Below are 13,001 nucleotides of genomic sequence, written 5' to 3'. Positions count from 1 at the left end.
GGAGCACACAGCAGAGCGAACTTGCTGCGAGCCGTTACTTCTCTGAAATGAGGAGAAACTGGTATCCTCCGTCTTTGGGTGACAGACATTCAGAAAACAGAACAGGAGATCTTCAGCCATGATCACTTAAGGGATCTGAGGCACTGGGATGCTAAAGAGAAGTCAGGGAAGCCCGAAGCAGTATCACAGATTAAACGAAGAAACACTGAGTGGCTGCCATCCTTCCTCCAGAGCTGTCAGGACAGTAAATGACATGGGGTTTGGGGTTCCCACCCTGCACCGTGCAGAGGGGGACGTAGAAGGGACCGCAGGAGGTGGCTGTGGTGGCTCCTGGAGCACCCCTTCCCATGGGCTCTGCTGCAGCCCACCGGCCGTGGGCCTTCCCACACGCGTTGTGGTGCTCCCAGAGGCAACTGCACACCCGCCAAAGCCCGTGATGAGAAATCTGGATGGCTGAGTGATATCTCCATCCAAGAAACCTGGGAGGCCTTCGCTGAGGACACAGAGAGCTCACACAGATTTCACTGCAGCTGCCTTCTGTCGCAGGTGGAGAGACGCACTTCACTCGTGGAGAGCAGCAGCGATACATTTACTGATATAAAACAGAGATTTAACAAAGTTTGACAGTAAACGTGATAGTGTTTTAACAAGATTGGAGATGGCAAGGCACACTGGGTTATTTACTGCGTAGAGGACAGGGTCAGACAGAACTGTCAGGGAGACCCTGAGTTGAGCCATGAGGCTCATAAAGGACCCCCTTGCGTTCTAAACTCCTTCTCAGAGAGGAATCTGGGTGCAACTGGATCCAATCCTGGTCCCAGACTTGGTCAAGAGTGTACGTCTAAAGGATTATATATGCGCAATCAATCCTTCATGTCACTTAGCTAAGATTTCAAAGTTTAGCATTCTATTAGTCACGTACCAAGGATCTGTTGCGGCAAAGAATCTCTTAAGCTTGAGGAGTAACCTGGAGAGGTGTCCCTATTCGAGGGGAGATCCCAGTGTGCAGCCCCTGCTGTGCAGGAGGGCTCAACGGGCTCTTGGGATGTTCACTATTTATGGGGGTGAGATAATTGACCTATGGTCATATTTGCATATGGACCTCAGTACCAGTATTGTGGTGAGGCGGGATCATCGGTCCAGTTAGCCTTTGGCTAACAGATAACAGTGTTATCAGTCTCCCCAAAACCACTTTTGAGCTGGATGCCACCATCATGACCAGACGCACCCATTAAGATCCCTACAGGTGGTTACCGCTTGGGCAGGGCTGTATCAGGAGATAAAGCTCAGGGTGGGCTGCGGGGGAGCACCCCGTCACACCTTCTCAAAATGGAATGGGTTCCCAACCTTACCGCTGGTGCTAGCGTGCACCACAGGGTGCGTTTCCCCACTGAACGATGTCTTGTTCAAAACCTATTTAATCAGCAGGAAATGATTTTAATTTCCTATCCCTGTAAAATATGTTTTTACAGAAGGTTGCAGGGGAATAATGTTCTTTAAACAAGAGGCACTTTGTAATAATGTACCTTTGTGTTGATGCCGCTCTGTAATTAAAAGTAGTTTGGAGGAAGCCACTGCTGTTTTCAGTGCTTTGGCAAGGAGTGCATGAGAGACAAGATAACGATTATAAGAAGTGCGATAGCTCTTCTGTGAGGGCTTTTTGATAAGACTGAACTCTGCCTCACTGCTGCTGTGTGAGCTCCGCTGTGCTGCGCGCCGCTCCCGGGAAAAGTGCTGAACATCGCTCTTTTTTTTGTTCTTTTAGGGAAGAAACTTGGTTATACATTTAACAACAGGAATCTCCACAATGTTTCCCTTGGACAAGGTCAAGAGGTAGTTGCTGAACAAGCTCTCGACCTGGCTGCCAAGGAGGGTCACTGGGTCATCCTTCAGGTACGGTGTCTTTGGGAACACTCCTGCTCTCCTCCAGGTCACCCGCTGCTGGTCACCGTAGTGAGGGCCATCTGTCATCCTTATCTGCTGGGAGACGGGACAAGGTGTCACCTGTGTGTCCAAAGCAGCCACCTTCTAACTTATCTATTGCATTTGTTGGGCGTCGTCATTTTGGTTTTCTTGCTCTTTGAGCCTTTGATAGGGTGTGTAGTTGTAGGGAGTCCTCTGAGGGAAGGTTGTGCTACACTTTGCCGTGCTTTTATTTGCTTCATGAATAAATAAAGAGCTTTGTTCTTAAGAGCTGTTAGACCAGTCCTCTTACTACCGCTCAATCCTTACCGTGTATTTAAATGAGCAATGAGAAGGTGCACGCTGCTGTAGGAAAGGCAGCGGCTGGCTGCAGCCGTGCCGATTCCTTTATGCATCCGCAAAGAGGGAAATGTTTGAAGCTCTTATCACAACTCAGCGAAACGTTTCAGAGCCTTTTAGGGTGCGAAGGGAGCTCTGTCTTTGTCAAGTGCTCCCTGGAGCCACTTACCGAGTGAGTGCTTGGGTTTGCGAATACACAAGAGTCGGTGGTGCCAGCTCTCCTTGCAGGTCTTGGGAACCCCTTGGATTTCCTTGATGTGGATTTTATAAACGTTTATTATCACTGAATTGTTTGGATAAGAATTAGATTAAGACAAAGCTTTGAGTCCCAATCTGAGCTGACAGGCCTGATTTTGGATTTAAATTAAATGCCATTGATATTTTGATCTTAATTTTTGCATTTTTTGCAAGCTCCCTCTAAAGTAGACAATGCCGAGCTTTTCAAGAGCTTTTAATACAGGTGGCTGCAATACCGGCATCTGCCTTTGAGATGGCGAAGAAGAAAATATGCAGCTCTTTGGAACATCCTGTAAAGGACCTGTTGGCAATGTCAGCTTCCATCTCTGTTGCTGCGGTGCTAGCAGACGAGTACCGTGGGCCTGAAATATTTTTATTTGATCGATTCACATCTTCTCTGGTGGTCAGAGCAATCAGTAAGAGGTCTCAGCAGACACTGAAGGTTGAATCAGAAGAGCTGCAGAAATTAGGTTTCTATGAAAGAATGATTTTGATCGTTGGGCTAATCGGTTTTCCAGCAACACCTGCCAAGTGTGACTATCTCTGGTGGCACAGAGCAGACGGGCTCCCATGTGAGCTTGGAGAGCAGCTTAATCCAGCTGGCCACTAACAGGTTTTGATGCAAACTGTGTGGGGCAAACTCAGGAGTCACAGTAGTGGCCACGAGGACAGGCTGCCCGGTGCCAGTGTTGGGTCTCCTTAGCGTCAGTCATCTGGGATTTTCCCTGGTGTGGTCACGAAACTGATAAAACTCTGAACGTGTAAATATTCTAGTTCTGCGTTGTGCTTGGTTTGGAATAAAGCAACATAGGCAAGACTGATCCAGCACAGAGATCAGAGCTCCTTCTTCCTTGGTTTTCGTAGTTGTGGACCTTCTGAGCAATCCAGGCAGTGAAGGCCCCACTAGGAGCTGGAATCGTGCCTTGGTGGCACTTCACTCTTGGGACAGACTTGGAAACATCCAGCGGGTGTTTGAGGCAGTGCCATTTCTCTCCAGTTTTTGCATTTGGTGTCTTGGTTACGCAGGTGGAGTGACAACAAAGCAATTGTCACCCAGATTGGCCAAGCTGCTCGGCTCCAGAACCTGTCTCTGTATCTCACGTTGTGTTTCCATCTCCTTCCAAGAGCTGCAACTTCATGTAAAATGAGAAAGAGGGAGAGCAGCCTGAGGGGCTAGACATCTGTCCCCTGCATTGGCAGACAGGACTCCCCGAATCAAACAAAACCCTTTCGTGGACAGCCAACGTTCACGTGAAATGAAATCACCCCCTGGACAAACTATTTTTCACAAGGCTGAAACTCTGACCTCTCCAGATACTGGTGAAATCGGTATCCAAACTCATCACAGCAGTCCTCAGTGGGTAAGAGTCCCACAGAGGGTTCTGCTGTCGTTTCAGTCGTAGGTGGATCATAGCAGATATTTGCCATATGGTAGTTTATTTGGTAAGATCTTTCCTGCAAGGCTTTTGATGACAAATACCTTGCAATTGGTTTCTGGGGTGTTTGTAGATCAGTTGCACAGGATCTGGAAGGACACAGACAATTTATGAAAGCGTCCCAGGATTTGTGGATCGTTGCATTAATAATAAAGGAGAGGAGAGAGCAGATCCCAAGGGGCAGTCAGGGTAATTTTACCCAGGGTAATCAAACTCGTTGTTTGGAGGCTGTATCTCACCCAGAGGACAGTTATACTCAGACTTCCCGTTTGCTTTTGAGCAAACAAAAAGCAACTGTAAGGTTCGTTTCTGTATTTTGCTATTTACTGAACAACGCCTCAGCTCACGTGGAGCAGAGCTCCCCTCCCAGCCACTGAATTTGCTGCCTGATATCAACTCATACACGCATTCTCCAAGGCAAACACTTGATATGACCACGTAGGTGGCTTTTATGCATGTAGTTCATTACTGGTCCTTGATGGGAAGCAGAAATAATGATAGTCAAGTACTTTAAGCAATAATGAGTTGGGGAATTAGATTTGTGGGAATTGGTTGTTAAGGGCTACTGAAACAGTTGGGAAGTCCTTACTGGATTGCAGAAGCAGGATCACTGTTGTGTTGGGAAGGGCTGCTGTCCTGGGACCAATTCCTTCTCAGAGGCACCTGGACGAGCTGCAGAGATGGGCCCGAGCAAACCTCATGAAGTTCAACGAGACCAAATGCAAGGTCCTACACTTGGGTCGGGACAATCCAATCCAATCATTATCAATACAGGCTGGGGGATGAGGTGATAGAGAGCAGCCCCGCGGAAAAGGACTTGGGGGTCCTGGTGGATGAAAAGCTGGACATGAGCCAACAATGTGCACTTGCAGCCCAGAAGGCCAATCGCATCCTGGGCTGCATCAGAAGAAGCGTGGCCAGCAGATCCAGAGAGGGGATTCTGCCCCTCTGCTCTGCTCTGGTGAGACCCCAGCTGGAGCACTGTGTCCAGCTCTGGAGCCCTCAGCACAAGAAGGACATGGACCTGTTGGAGCGGGGCCAGAGGAGGCCATAGAGATGATCCAAGGGCTGGAGCCCCTCTGCTGTGAGGACAGGCTGAGAGAGTTGGGGGAGTTCAGCGTGGAGAAGAGAAGGCTCCAGGGAGACCTTCGAGCCCCTTCCAGTCCCTGAAGGGGGCCTACAGGAAAGCTGGGGAGGGGCTGTTTGCAAGGGCATGTAGCGACAGGACGAGGGGCAATGGTTTAAACTAGAGCAGGGCAGGTTTAGATGAGACATTAGGAAGAAGTTCTTTCCACCGAGGGTGGTGAGACAGTGGCCCAGGTTGCCCGGAGAGGTGGTGGAGGCCCCATCCCTGGAGACATTCAAGGCCAGGCTGGATGAGGCTCTGAGCAACGTGATCTAGTTGAAGATGTCCCTGCTGACTGCAGGGGAGTTGGACTAGATGTCCTTGAGAGGTCCCTTCCAACCCAACACATTCTATGATTCTATGATTCAATTGTGCGGGCCAGCCAGTGTGGCCTTCTGACGTTGCCTCCTAAGGCAAACCACAGAGAACAGCATCCATGGCTCCCCTGGCAACTTGAAAGTTTTTCAACTCACTCTGAAAACTGAGAATTTCAGGAATGACTAATTTTATAAGAGACAAGAACAGAAAGCCACCCAATCATTCATTCCCGTGAAAGCAAATCACTCCCACAGTGGCAGAACCTGACCAGTGCAGCCTCCTGTTCCTCCAGCATCAGCTTGTACCTGTCTTGTAGCTTCAGCTTGGCTGAGCTCCTGCCCCTTGCCGTCACGGCACCCACACCGGTACTGTTTGGTGACACAGGTCATGAGAGAATGAAGTCCACAGATAAAATTATTCTCTACAAATACAGGTGGTCCAACTGCAAAATGGGAGCCCCCTTATGGCAAAAGCGCAGTTGTCTGAAGGAGAACTTCTTAGTTGAGGGCTGCAGAGACAAACCTCAGCACGAGCCCAGCAGCTGCTCTTTTCTAAATTGTTGGCATTGAAGAACTGAGGCCGACCTTTGAGCTCCACAAAAATACATTTGATAGCAGGTTCAGCCTCTGGGTCTCCTTAGAGACAGTTCATAAGTTTGGAGGGTTTTAAACCAGGTTTTTCTGGCTGTAATAAGGGCACAGAATTTGGATCTGATACTTTCTCGTTAGGTGGGTGCACCATCTAACCACTTGGCATTGAGCTTCCAACGTCATCTGTCACACGTAGTTTGAAGTATTAGTAACGACTGGTGGAAGGGGGTCTGCTGTGGAGGTGGGGCAACAAAGAAACAACATCTTTAAAGACTGAAGAAAGTTTTGCATAGATTTAGATTTTTGTATTATCACAAAATCACACTTTTCTCAAGACCCTTTTTGTTGCCAGGTGGATTTGGACCTGCCTTTTAGGTAAGTCCTTTTTGTAACTGTGTCGTCCACAGCCTCTAGGAGAAGATTTAAGGAAAAGGCTGTGCAAATGCTTGGCGGTAGCTGTCATGCAGCTTACAGAGCTGGTCAAACCAAGGCTCATTCTTTTGGTGACCCTCAGCAGCACGTTTCCCTATAGAACCGATCATGGGGGCTGTGAAGCTGCTGCCCCGTACCTGGTTAACACATTGACTGATCATTACAAGACGGAAGCAGCAGAAAAAGTGGATACTGAAGCTGTGAGGGCAGTTTTTAAGTCTATTGAGCCTGGGTGACAGCAGTCGTGTCTGTACCAACGGGCTGGGAGGGCTGAGAGATGCGAGGGAACCTGAGGAAGGTGCGTGGCTGTTGACAGTCCCCAGTCCTGGAAGTGTTCAGGTCCCATGGGTAGAGTTGGGTGCACGGAACATCTCCAGGACTCGCAGCTCCTACGTGACCAGTTGCCATCTTCTGCACCAGCCAGTGTTTCTTGTATTTTGGTGCTTTTTCATTTTTATTTTTTGAACCTATATTTTTGCCCTCGTTGAATTTGACTTCTTAGCAAATAGGTTTTTTGGGGGAGAAAACAGCAAATTTTTTTTAGTTTTTTTTTTTTTTAATGCTGCTAATATCAGTGCAGAGTGTTTGACTATCCCAGGCTGTCTTAAGGAAAGGAAAATGGAAACAGAAAAAAAGGAAGTTTCAGGAGACAGCCCTTGGCATGTAGGTTTCAGCTTTGACAAAATGACATCTTCTGCCTAAAAAAGAGATGTGCCAGAAACCTCTTGGCCAGCTTCGGTGTGCTCTGCACGGGCCATAGCTTGCTCTGGTCCCCAGCAGGCAGGACCCTGCAAAGGCTGCCCAGGGGCTGGTAACAACAGTTCAAAGGGGCTTCATTTCTGTGAGAAAGAAATTGAGACAAAGAGAAAAACCAGAAGTTTCTTTCGTAGGCAGGTTTTATCAAATACGCACTCCCGCTGCTTCGGCGCTCTGAAAATCCACAAAAAAACATGAGAAAAAATGCAAATGGGAACAAAGGCACCTATTAGTAGCTCATCCCCCCACACACCTTGGTGTTTTTCTTGTGTTAAAAGAAAAATTTTATTAGTTTTTGTATTCTCATTGATACAGTTGGGAGAAATGCAGGTTCTGTCAAGATCAGGCCATGGGATACTCTGTGGGTCTTTAACTCAGAATACAGATTTCCTTTTCAGGAGGTTTCAAATGCTGCATGTTCCTTTTGCCCTGAGCAAACAAAACTTTCTTCTTTCCCTTCCTCCCCCAAGATGTGAGACGGAGTTACATTTGGCTGATGGAAAGTAGATTGTTTCACAAAGGCTTGTTGTATCTCCTTTGGAAGGGAAGAACCAGCTCTGGCGGGGGATGAAAAGCACCTCCTGGGCTGTAGGTTCATGGGGGCAATTTTCTTGGAGGTGGGTGGGCAGAGCGTGGTGTAAGGTGCCATCCTTACACCAGCATCTCCAGCAGTTCAGGTGCAGAAACCTGGGGATCCTGGGCACTGCACAAAAGGCACGTTCCAGCAGAAGGAGATGTGGCAGCTGGGCTGAACGTTTATTTAAAGCCTGTTCTCTCTCTTGGGTTTCTCAGAAATAGGTGAGGGGTGCCCAGCAGCTGCAGCAGTGTGACGCCCTGATAGAAGCTCTGTGCAGATCCCAACTAAATCATGCTGTCGTGTGATGCCAACACCTCAGTGCTGCAGCAGCACCTCCTGGGGCTCCCCAGGGTGGAGGGCCGTCACCTCTTGGGACTTCTGTTCATTCCTCTGGGTTGCCCACCTCCCCAGCTGTCTCCTTGGGGCTGTATTGATGGAGACGTTTATAGAATCGTAGAACCATAGAATGCTTTGGGTTGGAAGGGACCTTAAAGATCATCTAGTTCCAACCCCCTGCCCTGGGCAGGGACACCTCCCACCAGCCCAGGTTGCTCCAAGCCCCGTCCAACCTGGCCTTGAACCCCCCCAGGGATGGGGCAGCCACAGCTTCTCTGGGCAACCTGGGCCAGGGGCTCACCGCCCTCAGAGTGAAAAATTTCTTCCTGAGATCTCATCTAAATCTCCCTTCTTCCAGTTTGAAGCCATTACCCCTCGTCTCACCAGTACATGCCCTTGTAAAAAGCCTCTCTCCAGCTTTCCTGTAGGCCCCCTTCAGGGACTGGAAGGAGCTCGAAGGTCTCCCTGGAGCCTTCTCTTCTCCAGGCTGAAGCCCCCCAGCTCTCTCAGCCTGTCCTCACAGCAGAGGGGCTCCAGCCCTCGGACCATCTTTGTGGCCTCCTCTGGCCCTGCTCCAACAGGTCCATGTCCTTCTTGTGCAGAGGACTCCAGAGCTGGATGCAGTACTGTAGGTGGGGTCTCACCAGGGCGGAGCAGAGGGGCAGAATCCCCCCTCTCGCCCTGCTGGCCACACTGCTGCCATGCAGCTCAGGATGTGGGAGGCTTTCTGGACCAAGTGCACATTGCTGGCTCATGTCCAGCTTCTCATCCACCCAAGTCCTTCTCCTCAGGGCTGGTCTCAATCCAGTTACCTTTGGACGTTATCTTAGGACAGGATGGCAGGGGATCACAGGGCTGTAGCAGCTCGGTGTTGCACACCCACAAGGTTTCACACAGACCCAAGGCACCACCTTCCTCTCCATAGCCTTGCATCCATTTGAAGGGGTAGCACTCAATTTTAAAGTGGAGATAGAGCTAATTGCCACTTTGCCAGTCATGGCAAGTTCTGTAGCCTCGGAGGTAGGAAACAGGCAGGTCCCACAGCTAGGAGATGGTCTGAGGGTGCAGCAGGGCTCTGCCCTCTGCAGCTGACATTGGACAGAAGCTTCCCGTGATGAAGATCTTTCCACCTTGTGTAAAACCCCCAAATATAGTTGAATAATCTCTCACCTTCCATTGCACAGCTGTGTTGGGAGATGAACCCTTCTGCCAGCAGGCCCAGCAGACAGGGCTGCACCATTCCAGGAACAGCATCTTCCCAAATTGCTCATTGTGATTTCCTGGTCCCTTCCTGGAATATTTTGGCTATGAGAGTCTTGGTGCCAGCTCTGTTCCAAGGTTGAAAGACATGTTGTCCTTGAGGGCTGGCTGTTTGAAACACCCACACAAAACAACTTTTCTTGAGAACAAGATTTATTAAAAATAGGAGGAAAATCAGATCAAAGAGCATGATGTGCTCAGCTCAGAGGGCCGGATAATCTGTATCCCAGAATATTAAAATTCTGGTAGAAGAATCTTCAAGTCCATTGCAAGTCTTTGTAATGAATCTGTCAAATCAGAGGGTGCCATCTGACTAGCAATTAACAGATTCCTTAGCGTCTGTATTTAAAACAGTGGAAAATTATTGGAGCAAACTCAACAGCATGCAAAGTTTCAGAACAAACTTTGAAGGACAAGTAAAGAATTGTAGGTAAACACATCAAATGTAATAAGAATTTACTAAAGCTGGATCAAGTCTATTGGATAATTTGCACTGTGAAGGTAACTGAAGTTTTAGAGGAAATGCAGCAGCTCTAGTTGATGTGGACTGCAGTAGAGCTGCAGAGATGGTGCCACACAGGAATGTATTAGGGAAGCTGGAAAGTTGAATGTTGCTCGTGGAACTCCTGAGGAACAGTCATGGGGCCGGTCTTCCTTTAGACATGGCTTAGGCTTAAAAAAACGAGTATGTGTTAATGGGTTTGCACAGACACATTACTGAGAGGTGTCATTGATAGGGAAGAAGATCAAAATGTGATACGGGAAGACTGAACAGCCTGTAGGTCTGGAGTGGTTGAAATGGGATGCAATTTAATAGAACAGTGCAAGCACATGTGCTCAGGACGAACAGCGAAGAGAAAAAGAGCTGTTTCAGGTAGGAGACATTCCTGCAATGAAAACAGCAGGTCTGAACTTCGGCTGTCTGAGCAGTGTAGGTCCAGCACAGCCTCCCCAAGGTGTGGTGGCAAAGCCCTAAATGTTATCAAGAGGGTGTTTAGCAAATTTATGGGTGAGGGCTTGGATGCTATTTATTATTTCCCGTCTTTCCTCCTGTCCTGATTTTGTAGGCACTTCACATCATAGTGTCTGCTGCTTTAACTGAATGAAAACAGGTAATACCAGCGTGGGAATTCATGGGAGATCATGCAAACGTTAAGTGAGGTGAGAACAGAATAAACCCAGTTGATAAGGTGTGCCTGTTGTAAACTGGGTTCCTGTGAATAATTGTGGGCACTGAAAGAATGATTAATCTCACCTCTAGTCCTAGGGAGGAAGGGTCTCTGCTGAAGGATCTTCTGTTCTTCTCTCCAGGCACGCTATAGGAAGCAGAGGTGACCAACTGAGTCTATAAATGTTCTGACAGATGAAGCCTGGGGGAAAAAACCTCCTGCCATCCATGTGGACAGCCTGTCTTCTCACACATTCCCGTTTGCCTTAGTAGGGGTCACATCCAACTGCACCGAGGGCAGCTTCAGCATTTCACACGCAGCATGGGGAGCAGACAGGAGGAATTACAGATCCGCGTGTGTTGTAGGACTGCAGTCTCATTGCGATCCCAGAGATGTGCTGGGGTAGCTCACCTGACTGAGTGTTCCATGCACGTAGAGCAGCAGAAATGCCTGGGACTCTGCTTGGGCATGGGTGAGGAGCCAGCTGAGAGCTTGTGGGTCAGGATTAGTTGGCACATCAGTCTGGCTGATGTTGTAGAGGGTTTCTGCTACACACCACTGATCGGGAAGAGGAAGCAGATGAGTCTGCATTCAGAAAACTGAAGGAAGTCTCACTTTCACAGGCCATGGTGGGGCTTCAACCACCCTAATATCTGCTGGTGGGATAACACAGCAGGGCACAGGCAATCCAGAAGGTTGCTGGAGCACATTGATGATAAAGTCCTGGCACAGGTGATTGAGGAGCTGGTGAGGGGAGGTTCTTTGCTGGACCCGATGTGCACAAACAAGGAAAACCGGTTGGTGATATGTAGGTCAGGAGCAGCTTGGCTGCAGTGACCATGAGATGAAGGAGTTTAGGATCCTGAGAGGAGGAAACAAAGCAAAAAGGAGGATCACAAGCCTGGATTTCGGGAGAGCAGACTTCGAACATTTCAGGGATCTGCTTGGAAGAATCCTGTGGGACATTGTCCTGGAAATAAGAGGGGTCCAGGAGAGCTCGTTGATATTCAGGGATCACTTCCTCTAAGATCAAGAATGGTTCATCATCAGCATGAAGACCAGCTGCAGGCCATTCACTGGTGGTATACCCCAGGAGCTGGTACTGGGTCCTATACTGTTAAACACCTTCGTTAATGACCTGGATGACGGGACAGAGCGCACCCTCAGCAAGTTTGCAGGTAGCGTAAAAGTGCTGAGAAGTGATTGATAGGCTAGATGGGTGTCCTGCCATTGAGAGGGACATGGACAAGCTGGAGAATTTGTCTGGCAGGAACTTCATGATATCCAATAAAAAGAAAAGTCAAGTCCTGCACACGAGGAGGAATAACCCCATGCATGAGTACATGCCAGGAACCAACTGCTTGGAAAGCAGATTTGCAGGAAAAAGACTCGGGACTCCCAGTGCACAGCAAGCTGAACATGAGCCAGCAGTGTGCCCTCGCAGCAAGGGAGGTCACCGGTGTCCTGGGTTGCATTAGGGAGAGCATTGCTGGCAGGTCAGGGAGGTGGACCTTCACTCTGCTCAGCTCTGCTGAGACACATCTGGCGTGCTGGGTCCAGTGCCGGGGATTGTTCAGCCTCAAGAAGAGATGACTTGGGGGGTTTATCAATCATCAACACTTGATGGTAGGGAGTAAGACTAGACTTTTTTCAGTGGTGTCTAGTGACAGGAGAAAGGGAGATGGGGACAACTTGAAATTCAGGAAACTGCATTTAAATATAAGTACAATGAGTTCTACTGTGTGGGTGGTCAAACACTGGAAGAAGTTTCCCAGAGAGTTTATGGAGTCTCCATTGATCTTTGGAGATATCCCAAACCCAGCTGAGCACTGTCCTGAGCAACCTGCTCTACCTGACCCTGCTTTGAGCTTAGAAAATCCCCAGAGGTGTCTCCACCCTCAGTGATTCTGTGGTCTCCGCTTTCCCACTACCGAGTTAGCCGTGAATATGGTTTCTCTGGTGCCTGTAGTCTCCCTCGTGTAGGGAGGAAAGAGCTTTGCACGTCAGGGAGCACTAAGCTATGAGCTAGCATAACCTGTGTCTGCTCGGTTTCCCTCTCTGGGCCTACTTGAAAGCTTTTTGCTAAAACAGTGACCATCACAATCACCAAATGATGTTTATCAGCCTAATAGCAAAGCAACAGGGAAATTTGTTTACATGTTTACAGATGCACGTCTGAGCGAACTGATGCAGGGAAAAGTTCAGACATTAGATATTCCCGATTTAATTGTAGTCTTCATCCATTAGCCAAAATGTCACTTCCCTCTCTTTGCGATCAAGTTAATTTAATTCTTGAGCGTCTTTCCATTTTCATAGGTTGTTGCTTCACTGAGTCAGGTTCAGGTACTAAATTGAATAAGAGTGAGCTCCTAGAGCAAAATTGTATGAGATTTGGGCATTGGCAGAGCCCTTCGTACTGTGTCATAAATACAAGGGAGCCTTTTTCTGTACACTCCACAACTGGTCCTAGCTGCAAGCAAAAGAGATCTATTGTCCTGTATG

At 48.6% G+C, this 13,001-nt stretch overlaps 1 protein-coding gene across 5 annotated transcripts in view; it reads left to right on the top strand.

The window, feature by feature from the left end:
- Positions 1 to 13,001, top strand: part of DNAH9 (dynein axonemal heavy chain 9) — a 226,683-nt gene that overhangs the window by 176,599 nt on the left and 37,083 nt on the right. For all 5 annotated transcript variants that reach the window (XM_063352546.1, XM_063352545.1, XM_063352547.1 and 2 more), the window contains one exon: positions 1,766 to 1,893. In XM_063352546.1, coding sequence (XP_063208616.1) covers positions 1,766 to 1,893 — 128 coding nt within the window. The remainder of the gene's footprint in view (positions 1 to 1,765; positions 1,894 to 13,001) is intronic.

Source organism: Chroicocephalus ridibundus, chromosome 14 (genome assembly GCF_963924245.1).
Source record: "Chroicocephalus ridibundus chromosome 14, bChrRid1.1, whole genome shotgun sequence".
NCBI lineage: Eukaryota > Metazoa > Chordata > Aves > Charadriiformes > Laridae > Chroicocephalus > Chroicocephalus ridibundus.
This window is presented reverse-complemented; position numbering and strand designations above follow the sequence as displayed.